The following is a 17485-nucleotide window of genomic DNA, read 5'->3' as shown; positions in this document are numbered from 1 at the left end:
AAAGTCGCGTATTGATTAAATAGGGTTTTGCGCGTGTTGATTAGTGTCGTTAAGTTTCGCCGAGTGTCGATGTCACTGCAGTGACATGCAGCGCGACACTCTGAGTGACACAGATCACTACACATGCCATTACCGAGAATAATAATAATTCCTTACATTTATATAGCGCTTTTCTGGGCACTCAAAGCGCTTTACACGTAGGGGGAATCTCCTCGTCCACCACCAGTGTGCAGCATCCACCTGGATGACGTGATGGCAGCCATTTTGCGCCAGAACGCACACCACACACTAGCTGATTGGTGGAGAGGAGACAGAGTGATGAAGCTGATTATGATATGGGGAGGGTTAGGAGGCCATGATGGACAGAGGCCAGTGGGCAGATTAGGCCAGGATGCCGGGGTTAAACCCCTACTCTTTTTCGAAGGACATCCTGGGATTTTTAACGACCACAGAGAGTCAGGATCTCGGTTTAACGTCTCATCCGAAAAACGGGTGACACATGACAGTGAAAACCGGACGTGTCACGACAGTCTTTTATTTATTTAATTATTTATTTTATTGTAAATATGTAAAAACTTAGTACAAGAGAACACATCTCACAACAATTATGAACAAAGTAAAATAAAATGAGAGAAATTATCTCAGTAATATAAAGTATAAACAGATGCCAGGGGTAAAAAAAATATTAATAAAAAATAAAACTTTTATTCAATCAATTGAAAGTTACATAATGCTCCATATGTGTTTTTTATTAGCTTTTCTGTTTTTAATGTTACATAATGTAGTACCGTATTGTTTAATCTCCTTCAGAAAATGTTCAAAATTTGGCTTCGCTTGGGCCCATTTCTTGACATAAATACGGCGTTTTCCAAGCAATATTATCAGTTGTATAAGAAAATATGTTGTACTTTTTGAATCAATTCCATCTTTGTAGGAAAATCCGTTTTTTCTCAGGTCCTTTCACTCTTGTTTTTTGTATCACCAGTGAGTAGCCGCATTTCCACTATCGGGCCAGTGCAAGCCAGGGCTTTAATCGGGCCAGGCCGGGCCAATAGCCCGGGAGGTTGAGAAATGAGGCCGAAATCATGTCGCGTTTCCACTGTCGGGCTAGTTGCTCGCAGCGCGTCACGCAAACACCGCCCCCAGAACGTCCCCCGAATCAAACGTCACACAACCCGTCACACAACCCGCCCACTTCAGCGGGAACAAAAAACTCAAATTATAACCACAAACACAACCTGGCATCACTACAAGAGCTGGAAGATGGAGAACACCGAAGCCATTGCTTTTTTACTGTTTGTGGTCTGTTGGTGTAAGGCCAGACAGCGATCCCTGGATAAGGACATTCGAGTTCGGCGGCATTTATTTTTTCTTCTTCTTAGTGAGTTGATCAAGCGCGATAGCAAAACAAATGTAAGGGAAGAAAGCATCTTGTCTCCTCTTTACCTGACAGGAAAACTCCGCCTTTGTACGTAACCCCGCCCCGAAGCCCCAGTTGGCCCTCCTTGGCCCAAGGTATTCGGCGGGCCGAAAAAGGCCGGACGCTGGCCCCAAGGAAGCCCCGATTTGGCCCGATTACGCCCCGGAAGTGATAGTGGAAACGCGACTGGCCTTGGCACGCCCTGGCTCGCTCGCTTTAGGCGCGATAGTGGAAACGTGGCTAGTGTCTGCATCAAGACCGTCCAAGCTTGGAAAGATGAGAAGAAAATCAGCTGAGTGGTTCAGTATGATTTTATTCTGACACAATAGAGGGAAGAGCAATCTTATATACACATTGAGGGTCCGCCTGCAGCTGAGCCCTAACACAAAAGAATATTATCATAGAAGGAGGGAAACAGCGATACAAAGACAGCTTACAGCAACCAGAATACGTGAGAATGTGTGCGTGTAGGTATGCGCGCATATGCGAGCGAGTCAGATAGAGACAGTTTGCGCACCCAAAGGAGGAACGGAATGTTCCGGCCACAGCAAGCAAAAAGAAACAAACACACACACATATTTCTGCAGTGTAAAGACACAGTAGAGAGAACAAGAAAAACAGTCTGTAAAAACAGTAGAACACACACACACATAATAATCAAATCTTCAATCAATAAAGCAAATATGACATCATATAACTCGATTTGTATTTGTGTACCAAATGTCCTTGAAATAAAGTTAGAAGCAAAGTGTCATGTGCATCTGTAGGTCATATGTCGTGTCACTTCATGTTAAAACTGCTTCTCCATTTGTGGATAAAGAATTTACCATTTCAAATAATAAAATAATCAAAATCGTTAATTTGTTTATCGCCATTTTCAAAATAACAAATAATTTCTTTCGCATTCAATGTTACGAACATATTTTTAGGAGAATAATCAGAATAATAATCAAAATAATCGCACACTCTGACAATCAACAAATAAGTGACATAAGAATTCCTCACGGATTTTACAAAATTAACATTCTTTTTTTAATATCTGAATGTTTGGAAAGTACTACGTTGGTTGGGTATATTTAATGTAAAATCTTTAAATTAATTACTCTTTATTTGAAATTCAAAATGTGTATGGCAGCAGCCATGCTTTTCTCAAATTAACCTCCCATAATAACAATCCCTGTTGGAGTAACTCTATTTTTAACCGTTACATTTTTTTGTAACGGTAATGACGTAATGTTTACGAAAATCACCTGACCGCGTCAATTTAAAGCACACTCTATGTAGCTGACGCCGATCGGTCCGCTTGTATTTTGTTTATTGTTTTGTATTTCATTATTTGAATGTGTATCTGTTTGCTTATGTTATAAATTCCCTTGTTTCCGGTTGGCTTGAGTCGGAGGTCACATGATCTTTCGTGATTGTGTAACCGGGGAGAGTTTAGTAGCGAAGTGAGATCTCAACGCGGGCACCTGTTAAATGCTCCTGCTTATTACGCAGCTGGTTTTCAGGCCAACACGGTAGACTGCACTTCGTTGTAGATTGTTTATTTTGACGTCCCTTTTGATTGTGTTTGTGTAAAACATTCGGTTTGATGTTTATTTTTTAGTTTTCACGGTGTTTGATGAACTAAACCATTGACATGAGTATTTGAAAAGCGTGGACGGGTAGCTACACTCTAAACCAATAGATTTGGAAAGGTTTCGAAACTTCATGTTTCGATAGCAGCCGTCGCTACACTGAACTAGAAAATGTATGCACTAGTACCATGTTGATGGTACCCATTGGCTTCATTTTTTTTTTCTAATACGAAGTCAATCGATGCCAGCTACCAGCAAACTTCGAATTATCTTTTGTTTTTCATAGATATTAATTAGAATAAACATATTAGAGCGATATTAGGACGTTAAGTAGATGCTTAGATTATGTCTTTAACCAGTTAAACTTACCAGGTCCGTGACGTCCTCGACATTCGCTTTAACATTTAAAGGGCTAGCGTTGCACCAGACCCCCTTAAGTGGTTTCGTTTAAAAGTGTAGAATCTATATCACTTTGATCTATGCATCACTTTGGTTTTTATTCTACTGTACAAAAGTTATTTACACCTAAATACACAGTATTTTGGATACCCGAGCTGGGTATTGAACATTGGTTCATTTTCAGATTTTTCATATGGTTCATATGTGACACATGTACAAGTTATAGCTCAAATGAAAGCTCTTGCCGGTGCTCATACGGTTCTAGCATTTTTTTTACTGAAATATATTCTCATATCAAACAGTTGTCGAATGAATCGCGGTGTTTCCATACCGCAGAAGTGAAAACAATACATTTATGATCAATAAGCAGCTCCAGATAGCACAGACAGCTGTCATCTCTTACCTTACGCTGTGCGCTTCAGGGCCTTTTCCCCTCTGTTTTTGAGGTGATGTGCATAAGTAATCCTTTTATATGTCTGACGGAGTCCAAACACAGTGAATTATGTTTGATCAAACAAAAGAATAGTGAAATATGAAAACAATGACCGGTCAGTTGGAATACAAGATTATGGTAGAGACATTTTTCTTTTTTCCTATGATTACAGACATGTGCAGGAACCACCAACATTAATTACAGCAAGCTAGACCACACAGAACCTAAAAGGTACACTTTCAAATGTGAGTTTCTAAAAAAAAATACAAAAAGCGCCTTTTTTTGGGTGTTTATTATAACACAGAGAACATATACAGTTATTTTAAACACTTTCAATATTGTTTTATGAAAATTCAAAGGGTTTTCTTTAAAATGATACCACATTTTTGCATTTACACCTCTGCATGTGAATTTGGGAAGCTTTTAAATTTGGGTAGGCAAAATCCAGGCGGAAATCCCGAAATAGCACTAGAGTTTAACTGGTTTAGACATTTAAAATTGACAGTGTTCATTCAACAGACCTTAAAAGACATTTAGCAGCTTTTTTACAATGTCGATTGTGTCAAAGTAGCTGTTAAATTAAAACTGCTGAAAGTCCAAACACCGAAGAGCAAATCCACCGATGCGCAGCTAAAATCTGCCAAATGCCGATGCGCAGCTGCCAAAATCACTCTGGACCCCTCACACCCAGCACACTGCCTCTTTGAACTTTTACCTTCTGGTCGACGCTACAGAGCACTGCGCACCAGAACAGCCCGACACAGAAACAGTTTCTTCCCTCAGGCAATCCATCTCATGAACACTTGATGATAATAATTGTGGAGCCAACATCACTACTTGCCATACACTTTTATACACATATACACTTATTTAACCACACACTTACATGCCAATTTGCACATAACAGCTGCACATATAACGTTGTATATAGTAATAACATGTACATACACTTGTCAATCTGTATATTTGCACTCACTACTTACTTCTATTTTAAAAATATATTTATTATCTGTTTTTTGTCCTGTCTCTCTTATCCTGTTGCACTGTAGAAGCTCTGTCACGAAAACAAATTCCCTGCTTGTGTGATCATACCTGGCAATAAAGCTCTTTCTGATTCTGATTCTAAACAAGTCCCAAAAACCTTGAGGAAAAACCAGGCTTGGATGGTTATCTAGAACAAACGCTCTTTGAAATATGTTTAGCAGACATCCATGTGTAAAGCCGCGTCACACTGCACTTCTCGCCCCATAGACTTCTACTCATACGCATGTGAATGCGGCAGACTGGAAACTCGAGTTCGTGGAAGTTTCACATGTTTCAGAGTTCGAACTTGATGAAGTTTGACCTTCAAAATCGAATCACATGACTGCATGAGACCAATAGAAGATCAAATCATGACCTCTCGGTACATACATTTTAAATACGGAGCAATCGCTCTCTTTATCGATCTCTAAGCATCTTGTTTTTATCCACCCATTTCCTCAGTGCTGTACGACAGCATCTTGCATGCTGAAAAAACGTAATTATTAAACTCTATTGTGACCGTCACTTAATCTGGGTAAACTTGCCTAGACTGAACTAAGACAGTGGTTCTGAATTCTGGTCCTCTGGTCCCTGCAAATTTTGTATGTCTCTTTTATTTGACACACAAGGATCAGTTCATAGATCTCTGTTAATGAGCTAATGATCTCAATCAGGTCTATTAGAGCCCCTATTTTGCATTATAAAAGGTCATATTTTGGTTTTGGGGGTCTCCAACTACAGGCTGATATGCATGCAAGGTCAAAAAACACTTTAGTTGTCTTATAATGTGCATTTATGTTTAGCTAATTATCCCAACGACTCCCATATGATTTATTCAGCGATTCATTTGTTCCCAAACCCCTCCTTAGCGAGGCTAATCTGCGCTGATTGGTTCGATGACCCAGTCTGTTGTGATTGGTCAACTGTGTTCAGCACGAGACGTGAAGTAAGCAGAGTATGTGTAAGCCCAATGCAGGAATGCAATAAAGCAATGCAGTTAAACACCAGCAAATACTCTATTCTTAACGCTAACCGAATCTCCATCTGTCAGTAGCCGCGTTTCCACTATCGCGCCTAAAGCGAGCGAGCCAGGGCGAGCCAAAGCCATTCGCGTTTCCACTATCACTTCCGGGGTGTAATCGGGCCAAAGCGGGGCTTCCTTGGGGCCAGCGTCCGGCCTTTTTCGGCCCGCCGAATACCTTGGGCCAAGGAGGGCCAACTGGGGCTTCGGGGCGGGGTTACGTACAAAGGCGGAGTTTTCCTGTCAGGTAAAGAGGAGACAAGATGCTTTCTTCCCTTACATTTGTTTTGCTATCGTCGTTCTCGTCGCTCGGTTGCTCTTTTGCGCCTTGCAGCCAAAATCTGTGTTCGAAGTAAATGCCGCCGAACTCGAATGTCCTTATCCAGGGATCGCTGTCTGGCCTTACACCAACAGACCACAAACAGTAAAAAAGCAATCGCTTCGGTGTTCTCCATCTTCCAGCTCTCGTAGTGATGCCAGGTTATGTTTGTGGTTATAATTTGAGTTTTTTGTTCCCGCTGAAGTGGGCGGGTTGTGTGAAGTTTGATTCGGGGGACGTTCAGGGGTGGTGTTTGCGTGACGCGCTGCGAGCAACTAGCCCGACAGTGGAAACGCAAGATGATTTCGGCCTCATTTCTCAACGTCCCGGGCTATTGGCCCGGCCTGGCCCGATTAAAGCCCTGGCTCGCACTGGCCCGATAGTGGAAATGCGGCTAGTGATCGTCATCTTCGTGTCATGATCAGTCCCGCGATCCCTCGCGCTCCACTAGTGTCTGAAGGGAAAGGCGCGTTCATGTTTTACCAGAACCGGATCTACATCTTTGGTGATGTACCGTGTCGACATCGATGCGTTCAAGCAAAAGATTCGTACCCCAACACGATTCATTTATTCGACTATTTCGTTAAAGAACCAAACGTTTTAAACACGGTGCACTTTCATGTTTAAACCTTAGCTGGATGTTTCCATTCACTTAGTGCTGTGTTACACACTGCATAGAACAGGCATGGGCAAACTCGATCCTCGAGCGCCGGTGTCCCTGCAGAGTTTTGCTCCAACATAAATCAAACACACCTGAACACCCTAATTAGTGTCTTCAAGATCACTCGAAAGCTACAAGCAGGTGTGTTTGATTAGGGTTGGTGCAAAACTATGCAGGGACACCGGCCCTCCAGGATCGAGTTTGCCCATCCCTGGCATTGAAGGTCATTTTCAAAATCCCATAATAGGAGCTCTTTAAGTAAGGAAGACGTTCAAAATGTGAATGTCGGGGGCTCTCGAGGACTGGAATATGGAACCCCCGAGATAAGGAACCGCCTAAAACGATTCAGATATTTAGTTTAGATTTATTTTTCTTTCTGTTGCAGAAGAGCACCTGCTGAAGCGACTGATCTCCACCTGACACACTATTATAGAGATGGAGTTCATTAAAGAGGAGAGCGAAGACGTGAAGATTGAAGAAATAACAGTCAAATATGAAGACCCTGAGGAACAAACAGGTCAGTTTTCATTCTGAGAGATATAGTCCGTTATTATAGTCCGTGAGTGTCAAAAATGTAAATCCACTCTAGAAATGGAGGGAAGGGGAACATATCTAAGGCCCCGTTTACACTAATACGTTTTAGTTTTAAAACGCATACGTTTTACTACGGTTACACCTTCCATCCACACTACGCCGGAGTTTTCGAGTCCTGAAAAATGGAGCGTTTTGAAAACGCTGAAGAGGCCGTTTTGGTTTTAAAATGCTGCTATTCCGTGTCAGTGTGGATGGAGGAAAACGTAGACATCTGAGTGGCTTCAGACATTCCTCTGATTGGGACTGTTTCTCAATATTATGTAGCCTACACACAGTTCAGTCTTGCATCCTTTCCTTGTAAGTCCAGACTCCGCAGGTTTGATATGGCTAAGCTGTTTTACTATCTTAATAAAATGAAAACATGATTTGCCTATTTATAGTTCGATATTAGCAACTTAACAGACCCTAAAAATGTTGAGGTGTTGTGTAGCTACATATTCACATGAGCGTCATCTTGACTGCATGCATATTTATAACAAAACGGAGCCTATAACATTACTGCCTCCTTTCATTTTCATTGAAAAATACCCTCACTTTTGCTGAATATCAGTTTCAGTAACGGCCATTTTAAAAGTATAACGTGCAATAAGTTTAAACAATATAGCAAATAAAGGCAAGCATCAGTCAAATGTGCAGAATCAGTGTATGTGCTTACATAAATTCTTATATTGACTCATCTTTGCGCTCAGCCAAAACACATCACCTGAGAACAAGTAATAGATTCAAAAGACCAAAGTCAGGGAATATGCTGTTAGATAGAGACAACAAGGTGAATTAAATATCACGTTTAACAAATATTCGATTAGATCCAGCGGTAGATTCTTGGATCAGCTGTCCGACGTGCACTGCTCTCATCTGTGGAGGTTGCTCATTGCACCTGCTGACTGCCTGGAGCTCAGACCTCTGCATATGCTGCAGTGCATTCCAGAGTGTGTGTGTGTGGTCACGGGATGTGCGTTTTCTGCAGCGTAGTGTGGATGGAGATCTTTTCAGAAACGCTAGATTAAATGCCAGTGTGGATCATTTTCATTCTAAAACGTATTAGTGTAAACGGGGCCTAAATCAGGGGTGTTCAACCCAACTCCTGGAGAGCTTCTTTCCTGCAGAGATCAAGGCAGTTCAGGGACAACCTTGATCAAACGCACCTGTCTTTAAATACCAAGTGCTCCTTCAGATCCTACAAAATTGGTTTAGGTGTGTTTGATCAGGGTTGGAGCTGAACTCTGCAGGAAGGAAGATCGTACAGTATAAATAGTTTGAGATTTGGAGGAAGTCCAGTATTCACCAGGGGCCTCATGTACAAAGACTTGCGTTGAATTCATACTAAAACACCGCGTACTCACAAAGCTGTAAATGTGCGTACGCAGTAAAAAAATCCGATGTATGAAACACTGTGTACGCGGAAGCCCAAGCATATTCTCTTTGTACATCCGAATTAACGTGAAACTGAGCGCACGTGCACGAGCGCAAAACCCCTCCCTGCCTCCTCCCCCTTATAAATATGGTAATCATTCCACTTTGGCAAAACTAAACGAAAAAGCAATGGCAAAAGCAAGCAAAAAGAGAAACTTTGAACAGAATGTGAATTGGAGGTGCTCCAATCGGAGGTAGACTGGAGGAACACTGTATTATTTGCAAGTTTGTCCTCCGGAATTAATAACAAAAGAAAAAAAATAGAGTGGGAGAGTTTAGCTGACGCGGTCTGGTCTGAACATCGCACTGTGAACAAATTAAAGAAATGGTCCGATGTAAAGGTGCAGGTTAAGAGAAGAACAGCGGCCCACCATCAAAGTGTGGATAGAAAAGGCGGGGGAACAGGGGATGCTGAACTAACACCCTTTCAGAAGAGAGTTGCCTCAATTGTGGGCGATACTTTACTGTCTGGAGTAGTATCCGTGTCTGTGGGAGACACAGATGTATTAGAGGAACACTTTGTTAGGGCGTTATAGCAGCACCCCTCCGCTCTTATCAGGGCAGTGCCACCGGCATTTCAGCTGCCCAATTGCTCGCTCTACAACTGACCGAGTGCGAGAATGGGCATCATATCTGTGCTCTTGGTCAGTTTGTGAATTGTTGAGGGGGGTTAACAAACAGCCACGACTTTAATGGATAACCGCGGTCTCCTGATGTGCGGGTAAATAATTACGCTCAATAAAATAAAATAAAAGTAAATAAAAAAAACTTTGCTGGAATAATATCTTAAAATACATCACTCATCCTGCCACCTTGGAGCCTCATCCAAACCATGCTGTTTGTGAGGATATATGAATCATGGGTTGACCAAGGTCACCTTGTCACAATATTTGTTAAGCGCATTTAAGCATCACATATTATTTGCACATTTATTGAATGGAAATGTTTCCGATTCACGTATGCAAATTTGTCTTCAGATGGCGCCTTTATAGCCCGATGCATGCAGTCGATCGCTACGACTACATTGGGAAAACCGGCGATCGCTTCAAATTGCGCTTAAATGTTTGGCTGGTCAACTGCATGGTATGGAAATCTTATATACCTGCTAGACATGCGGATGATCCCGTCCCATACAGCTGGCATTGCACGGCTCAAAGACGACTGGCTTAACCCCGAGCGGTCTGCCAGTTCCCTTTGGAAAGAACCAGTGGCCAGGATACTTTGTTGCTCCGATACTTTGCAGTGTGCAGCTTAACATAATCACCTCTAGGAGTCGCCAATGGAAATAAAGAGAACACACACAAGAAATACACGTACGCCAGACATGAAGTTAGCGCGGACCAACGGACATTCTCACATTAATTTCATCATTAGTAAATCCAAATGTGAGCGTGAAACCTGACGTACCAAAGTTTTTGTGCGTACGCAGCATTGCTACATGAGGCCCCAGTTGTTTTTGAGGCAATATGTTGGATTTAGGGATAGGCTGCGTCCGAAATCGCCTACTAATTAGGTACTGCGTTTGTACTTGAATTTACTACTTGACCGTTAGATAAGTGTGTTCAATAAAGTATGAATGTCAGTTGTATGAATGGAACTCAAATGTACTACATCCACAATTTGTCATGATCACGAGACCTACCAGCGTCAGTTGCGTCGCTTCACTGCCATTCACCAATTCTCATAGGATAGCGTAGCATCCATTAGATCCGCACTTCAGAATCTCGCCGGAAGTAGTCATCCGGGTACTTCTCGCATACTGTTTATCGAATACTATCAATTCGGACATACTACTCGGCTCGCATACTGTTTTTAGCGACTGTGTTGTATGGAAGTATGCTATTTCGGAAGCAGCCGTGATTTTTGTGTCTGTATCTCTGTGAGATTAATCTGCTGTTAATTTTTTCATTAGACATGATGGTGTTGAAAGATGAGAGTCAGGAACTCAGTGAAACGGATGAGAAAAATCTGTTGGAGAGCCAAGAATCAGAGACTGTGGAAAAATCCACAATGACTGAGAAGACTTTCTCACCCAAAACTGAAAAGGCAGATTCGAACGGTGAGTTCACCTGCCGCCAGTGTGGAAAGAATTTCACAAATAAGCAAAACCTCGAAGTCCACATGAGGATCCACACCGGAGAGAAGCCCTTCAGCTGCCGACACTGCGGGAAGAGCTTCAACCAAACTCAAAACCTGAAAGTGCACATGAGAGTTCACACCGGAGAGAAACCCTTCAGCTGCCAACAGTGCGGACAGAGTTTCACACACAAAGGAAACCTCAACGCCCACATGAGGATTCACACCGGCGAGAGCGCCTTCATCTGCAGTCTGTGTGGGAAGAGCTTCTCCAGGAAGGAGAGTCTGAACACTCACATGAACGTCCACACCGGAGAGAAGCCTTGCATTTGTGCTCAATGCGGAAAGAGATTCAGTTGTAAAGAAACTCTCAAGTTCCACATGAGGATCCACACCGGAGAGAAGTGCAGCGTGTGCCATCACTGCGGAAAGAGTTTCAACCATAAGCGAAGCCTCAACACTCACATGAGACTGCACACGGGGGAGAAGCCCTTCATCTGCTCTCAGTGTGGGAAGAGCTTCACCACCAAAGGAAACCTGGAGGTGCACATGAGGCTTCACACCGGAGAGAAGCCCTTCACGTGTGTTCAGTGCCAGCAGAGTTTTACATATCAGAGGGACCTGAAAAGTCACTTGCAGACTCATTCTTGAAGGAAATAGTGAGGATGGTGATGTTTATATACTTCTGTTTCAAGTGTACTTGGATGATCTGGTGCTGCCTTCGCACAGTTGCATCGCCTTCGCTCTAGCCTGATACGCACAATGTAATTACACCTTATGGCAATGCGTCGTGCAAGAGCTGTAATTGGTCAGAATGGTAGCGATGATAGGTGTGGGCGGATCCAAGAGACATAAGGGAGGAGCAAGCCTGGTGGCGCAAGTATTAAACAAGTGACGAGTTCTGTGGAGGAGCTCCTGATGGATACTTTTGGTTAGCGTTTACTTGATGATTCAATTGTTGCAACTCCAGGTGTGGCATGGCGGCTCAGTGGTTAGCACTGTCGCCTTACAGCAAGAAGGTCACTGGTTCGAGTCCTGGCTGGGTCAGTTGGCGTTTCTGTGTGGAGTTTGTATGTTCCACCTGTGTTGGCTTGGGTTTCCTCCGGGTGCTTCGGTTTCCCCCACAGTCCAAAGAAATGCGCTGTAGGTGAATTGTGTGTATGGGTGTTTCCCAGTACTGGGTTGTGACTGGAAGGGCATCCGCTGTGTAAAACATATGCCAGAATAGTGGTCCGCTGTGGCGACCCCTGATATGAAAGGGACTAAGCCAAAGGAAAACGAATGAATAAATGTTGCAACTCCGCTAGTTCCCGAGTTTGAGCTACGTCAAAGATTAGATTACGTCAGTAGATATACAGAGACTGTTCACTGGCATTACTATGAATGGGGAAAAGTGCAACACTCAGGATGACCACCTAGCGAAGGAAGTCCCACCTTCCAGTCAAAATGGCCAACTGTCAGTTTTTATAGCTATGCTGTTTTGTGGGGGAGGGGTCTGTAGATATTCGTTTGTTTGTTACGCCAAACCCTGTCGTTTAGTGACTATTTTGTGCCTGCATTAATTTTGACAGAAGAAAAACATCACATATCATGCTCTTCCAGCGTCGTCCTTTAGTCTTCGCTCAAGTTTTATCTCTGTCCTTTTAAGTCCATGTGAACCGGAAACTACGACTGTTTATTTTCGTATTGATACACTGTTCCTAGAGAAACAGAATATTAAATGAGGTCGGCGCCAGTGGTGTAGTGGTTAGGGCGTCAACACATGCAGTCCGGTGCTCACGGCGACCCGAGTTCAATTCCTGCCTCGCGGTCCTATGCCGATCCTCCCCCTTTCTCTGCTCCCCATGCTTTCCTGTCAAAACTCTCTACTGTCCTATACGATAAAAAGGTGAAACCCCCTAAAAAAAATTATTTAAATGAGAAGACAGTGGGCGTGGCTTGTTTTTTATACTGTGAGCTGATTGGACGTAGTAAAGTAGGCGTTTCATTCAGAAAGGGTTTGAAGAGAGTTCTTACAGCAGACTCCTCCTCACCATTTCCGTTGGTTGTCAAAATTACAGCAGAAGGGGCGTGGTTAAGTATGTTAGACCCGCCCACTACCTCAAAATCATGTAATCTGACAAGTTAACTGAAAAAACCGGAAGTGCATTTTCCGATTTTGATTAAAGATTAATAAAGGCAAACTTACTTTGTTCTTAATGACATGCACAGACGAATTCACCACAAAACTAGCAAGGTGAGCTAAGAAAATCATACGGTTAGTTTTGGAACAACAGTAATGCAGCTGGTCAGCTCAGATTTGGTTGTTAATTTGAACTATGTAATTTTTCTATGCAAGTAAGCAGATATGGAGATTTAAGGATGGCCCATTCATTTAGACAGGAGTTTGGTTTTGGATGTCTTGCCCGAGGGCTTTGGAAATATGGCCGCGGAGTGAGCTGAATGTTGACTACTTCTACAGTAAGTTAGCATTTCGCGCATTTCTGGTGTAAACTTAAAACACCCGTGAAGAAACTCAACACGGAGGATCATAGAAACCTTTGCCAGCTAGCATTTTGAGAGCGCTACTGTCAGAGGAACACAAACAGACCACAGAAGTATAAATGCACGGCTACGTGAAACACATGCGCTGTGGGTAACGGCGATCACTCGACACAGAAGTATAAGGTGGTAAGAGTTTTATCCAATGACAGGCAGTTTGTACTGTAATCAGAGCTCTTGTGAAATACTGAAAACACTGTATTTTAAACTGTACATGTGTAAATGAACACAGTGCCACTCTTTACAATAAAGGGAAGCTGTCATTCAATTTAGCACATGACCAAAACACAATTACTGAATGTAATCTTCAAAATTCTTCTTCCACTGAGTGGTATGGTTCAATATGGTACAGTTGAAAGCAGAAGTTTACATACACTGTATAAAAAGGCACATAACCATTTAAAAAAAAAAAAGTCAAATGCTAATATGACTAAATTTTTTCTCTTAGGTAAGTTAGGATAATCAAATTTGTTTCTGTTCTGACACTGGGAAAAAGACTAATTTTTAGAGACATGTCCTGTGGTCTGATGGAACTAAGATTGAACTGTTTGGCCATAATGACCAGTGTTACATTTGGAGGACAAAGGGGAAAGCTTACAAGCCTAGGAGCACTATCCCAACTGTGAAGTATGGGGGCGGCAGCATCATGTTGTGGGGCTGTTTTGCTGCAGGAGGGACTGGTCCACTTCACAGCATAGATGGCATCATGAAGAAAGAACATAATGTAGAAATACTGAAGCAACATCTCAAGACATCAGCCAGGAAATTAAAACTTGGCCACAAATGGGTCTCCCAAACAGACCATGACCCTAAGCATACTGCCAAATTAGTTCAAATGTGCTTTAAGAACATCAGAATGAATGTTTTGGAGTGGCCATCACAAAGCCCTGAACTCAATACTATAGAAAATTTGTGGGCAGAATTGAAAAAGCTTGTGCGAACAAGACAGCCAACAAATTGACTCAGTTACACCAATTCTGTCTGGAGGAATGGGCCAAAATTCCTTTAAACTATTGTGAGAAGCTTGTGAAAGGAGACCCAAAACATTTGACCAAAGTTATACAGTTTAAAAGCAAAGCTAAAAAAATACCAAGGAAATGTGTGTAATCTTTTGACTGTCTAGAAATCAATAAAAAGTTATGTCATCATTCTGACATTTAGCAAATGTAAATCATTTAGGTAATCCTACCGGACCTAAAATAGTAAACGTTTAGTCTGATTTACCATCAGACATTTAAATAAAAATGGTTATGTTCCTTTTTTTAGAGCGAATGTAAACTTCTGGTTTCAACTGCATCTCCATTTCCACTGTCAGAAGTAGAGCTGCATGAATAATTGAAATTAAATTGAGATTGAGATTCAGCAAATGCTGCACTTCTCATGCATATGACATTTGGGAAACGCGGCTCTGTGAACAGCAGTAAATCTCCAAAAGCCAGAGGGCGCTCTCATGTAGATGACAGAGTAAATCAGACAGAGCAGAGGGTTTAACTGCTTTTATTGAGTCATTGTGACTAATAAACACACGACTGCAGAATCATCTCACAGATGATTACAGAGCCGGCTTTACTGACAAAATGTGCATGAGGATCACTTTCAATTAGTCATGTGACCTTAGTCGGAAGTACTAAAATATCAAACCATAGCACTTTCATATGGATATCAAGAACAACAGTATGGTACTAAAAGGTGCAGCTAGACTTGATGCTGAACGCTGATTGGTTTACAGAGGCTCGTCGCAGTGCTTGTTATAACCCAAGCCCTAATATCTTGCATACTGCAGGATTTTAGACCTGATTTATACAGGTATGAACACAGCAGAAACAGAACACTACACCCCAGATGGTCATGCAGTGTGAACATGGCATTACTTTAAGTTTGTAGGTACCGCTTCCTTCCTTTTGGCTCACCTGGCTGTTATTATCATCTTGGCATTCCTGTCCAATCACACCTTCTGTGGAGACTGAGGTTTAAAAGGCAGTGTCATAGTAAGGAAGCTGGGACTGGTGTATGTACGTGTGTTTGTGACCACATCTGTTGTTTCTACCTCCTCCCGTTGATTAAACTCTGTAAAACTGCTCACTTATCGTTGTTCTAAAAATAACCCACACGTCTTCTTAAAGGGATAGTTCAGCCAAAATGAAAATTCGGTTATTATTTAGTCACCCTTCACCTGTTCGAAATTTTGTAAGTTCTAAATATCTTCTTTCAAGAGTTCACACTTAGCTGATGATTGATTATAAAGCTTGTTTGGCATGCTGTCACAGGAGAGAGCCCTGAGCTCATAAGATCCTCGAGCCCGGGGCTCCCTCCCGTTTGCAAGGCGAGAGGGGAGTTTGAGCTCAGGTAGATCTCGAGAACTCCCCTGCTGTAGTAGCTAATGAACAGATAGTGATTGCTCTTAAGAGATAACTACTTACTAGGAGCATGTCTATGTTGCCGATTTGGATTAGCCAGTTAATTTAAGTTGCATGTTTTTGGACGGTGGGAGGAAACTGGGCAACCCGAGGGAAACCCACGTGAGCACGGGGAGAACTTGTGAACTCTGCACAGAAACGTCTGCTGGCTTGCTAAGAACTAGAACCAGTGACGTTCTTGCTGTGAGGCAACAGTGCTAACCACTGGGCCACCGTGCCACCCATCTAGGAAAGAAGGTGGAGTAGCGGTGGAAGGGGGGATTCTTCAAAACAAAGATGGCTGTGATATGGAACCTGGGGTATTTATAGTGGCTTAGGAATCGTCTGATTGGTGAATCATAAATTGGATGATGCGGGACCAGCTGTGATCAATCATAAGCACGTGATCCTCTCGAAATTAGCTTATAAATAAGATTCGCTTTGTGTTCAATAGAAGAAAAAAAGAAAATCAAACCGGTTTGAACATGTTAAAGGTGAATAAATCATGGCAGAGTTTTGTTTTAGAGTGAACTATCCCTTTATTTGCATTTACGAGCTGGAAGAAGCGGAACAGCGTCAGTAAGTTACTAAAGCTCCACATATTTGCACTCTGAGTGTTTTGATGCATTAGAGACACTAGTTTAGTGGTTTGCGCTTCTTTTGTATGTTTAGTTTTCATAGTTTGAGTAGTCCAGAACAGGTCTGTGTAAATAGTTGGTTATTTGGGAGCAATAAATCTTTCCGGTGCTAACTTTGTGTCCTGTTTACCTTTGCCACCTAATGTAGACTAATGTTCCGTGTTGTGATGACCATGTTCCGTACACTTTCCGCTCTTCAGCGCACTCAAACGACCACTCCTCCGTCATTGAAAGCCAGATAAGCATGTTTGTGTGTTCATTCTCTGGGTGAATACCTATTGCACAATCCAAATTTTGATTGATGTCTTTTGGACCAGTAGTTTCTGAGAAAAGAGGGGAAAAGTACCGCCTCCGCATGTGTGGAGACGGCAGGCCAGAATCACGGTGGCAGGCCAGAAAGACCTTCAGGCCTCCCAATGGCGAGTCTGCCGCTGACAGTATGAAAGCCAGAAAACTGGTAGGCTCAGAAGGCTGTTATCAACCATCCACATGGTTAATCAACTATATGAGATATAGTATATAGTATATGTGTTGCCTGCATTCTGAAACCATTCCTTGCCAGAGTTAAACCCTGTCATCGCTGTCAACTCTGCCCCACGCCACAAGTCTGCCGAAGTACACGGTGAGCCACTGGAGAAACTGGTTACAGCAGAAAAGCCATTCATCTGGAGGTAAGCGCCGCATACCGCCACACAGCGTTCATTTTAAAAACAAAATGCAGAATGAGCCTATGCTGAATATTATTATTATTTATTAAATTTCCCATTAATTGTGTTTTATTAACGTCTACCCCTAAACCCAACCGTCACAGTAATGTAAAAACAGATCTGAATCTGGAGTCTTCTCTATTAGTATAGCTGAGAAATCATGTGGATGGTTGATAACAGCCTTCTGAGCCTAGTGATTGCTCTTAAGAGATAACTACTTACTAGGAACATGTCTCTGGTGCTGATTTGGATTAGCCAGTTAACTTA

At 42.4% G+C, this 17485-nt stretch overlaps 1 protein-coding gene across 2 annotated transcripts in view; it reads left to right on the top strand.

The window, feature by feature from the left end:
• Positions 1–17485, top strand: part of LOC130222792 (gastrula zinc finger protein XlCGF8.2DB) — a 33306-nt gene that overhangs the window by 1868 nt on the left and 13953 nt on the right. For both annotated transcript variants that reach the window (XM_056455346.1, XM_056455345.1), the window contains exons 2-4: positions 7239–7370; positions 10773–16968; positions 17074–17182. In XM_056455346.1, the coding sequence (XP_056311321.1) occupies positions 7289–7370; positions 10773–11587 (897 nt within the window). In that variant the 5' untranslated portion in view covers positions 7239–7288 and the 3' untranslated portion in view covers positions 11588–16968; positions 17074–17182. The remainder of the gene's footprint in view (positions 1–7238; positions 7371–10772; positions 16969–17073; positions 17183–17485) is intronic.

The sequence above is a fragment of the Danio aesculapii genome, chromosome 4 (assembly GCF_903798145.1).
Source record: "Danio aesculapii chromosome 4, fDanAes4.1, whole genome shotgun sequence".
Taxonomy (NCBI): domain Eukaryota; kingdom Metazoa; phylum Chordata; class Actinopteri; order Cypriniformes; family Danionidae; genus Danio; species Danio aesculapii.
The sequence above is the reverse complement of the archived record's forward strand: the minus strand, read 5'-3'. Positions and strand labels throughout refer to the sequence as shown.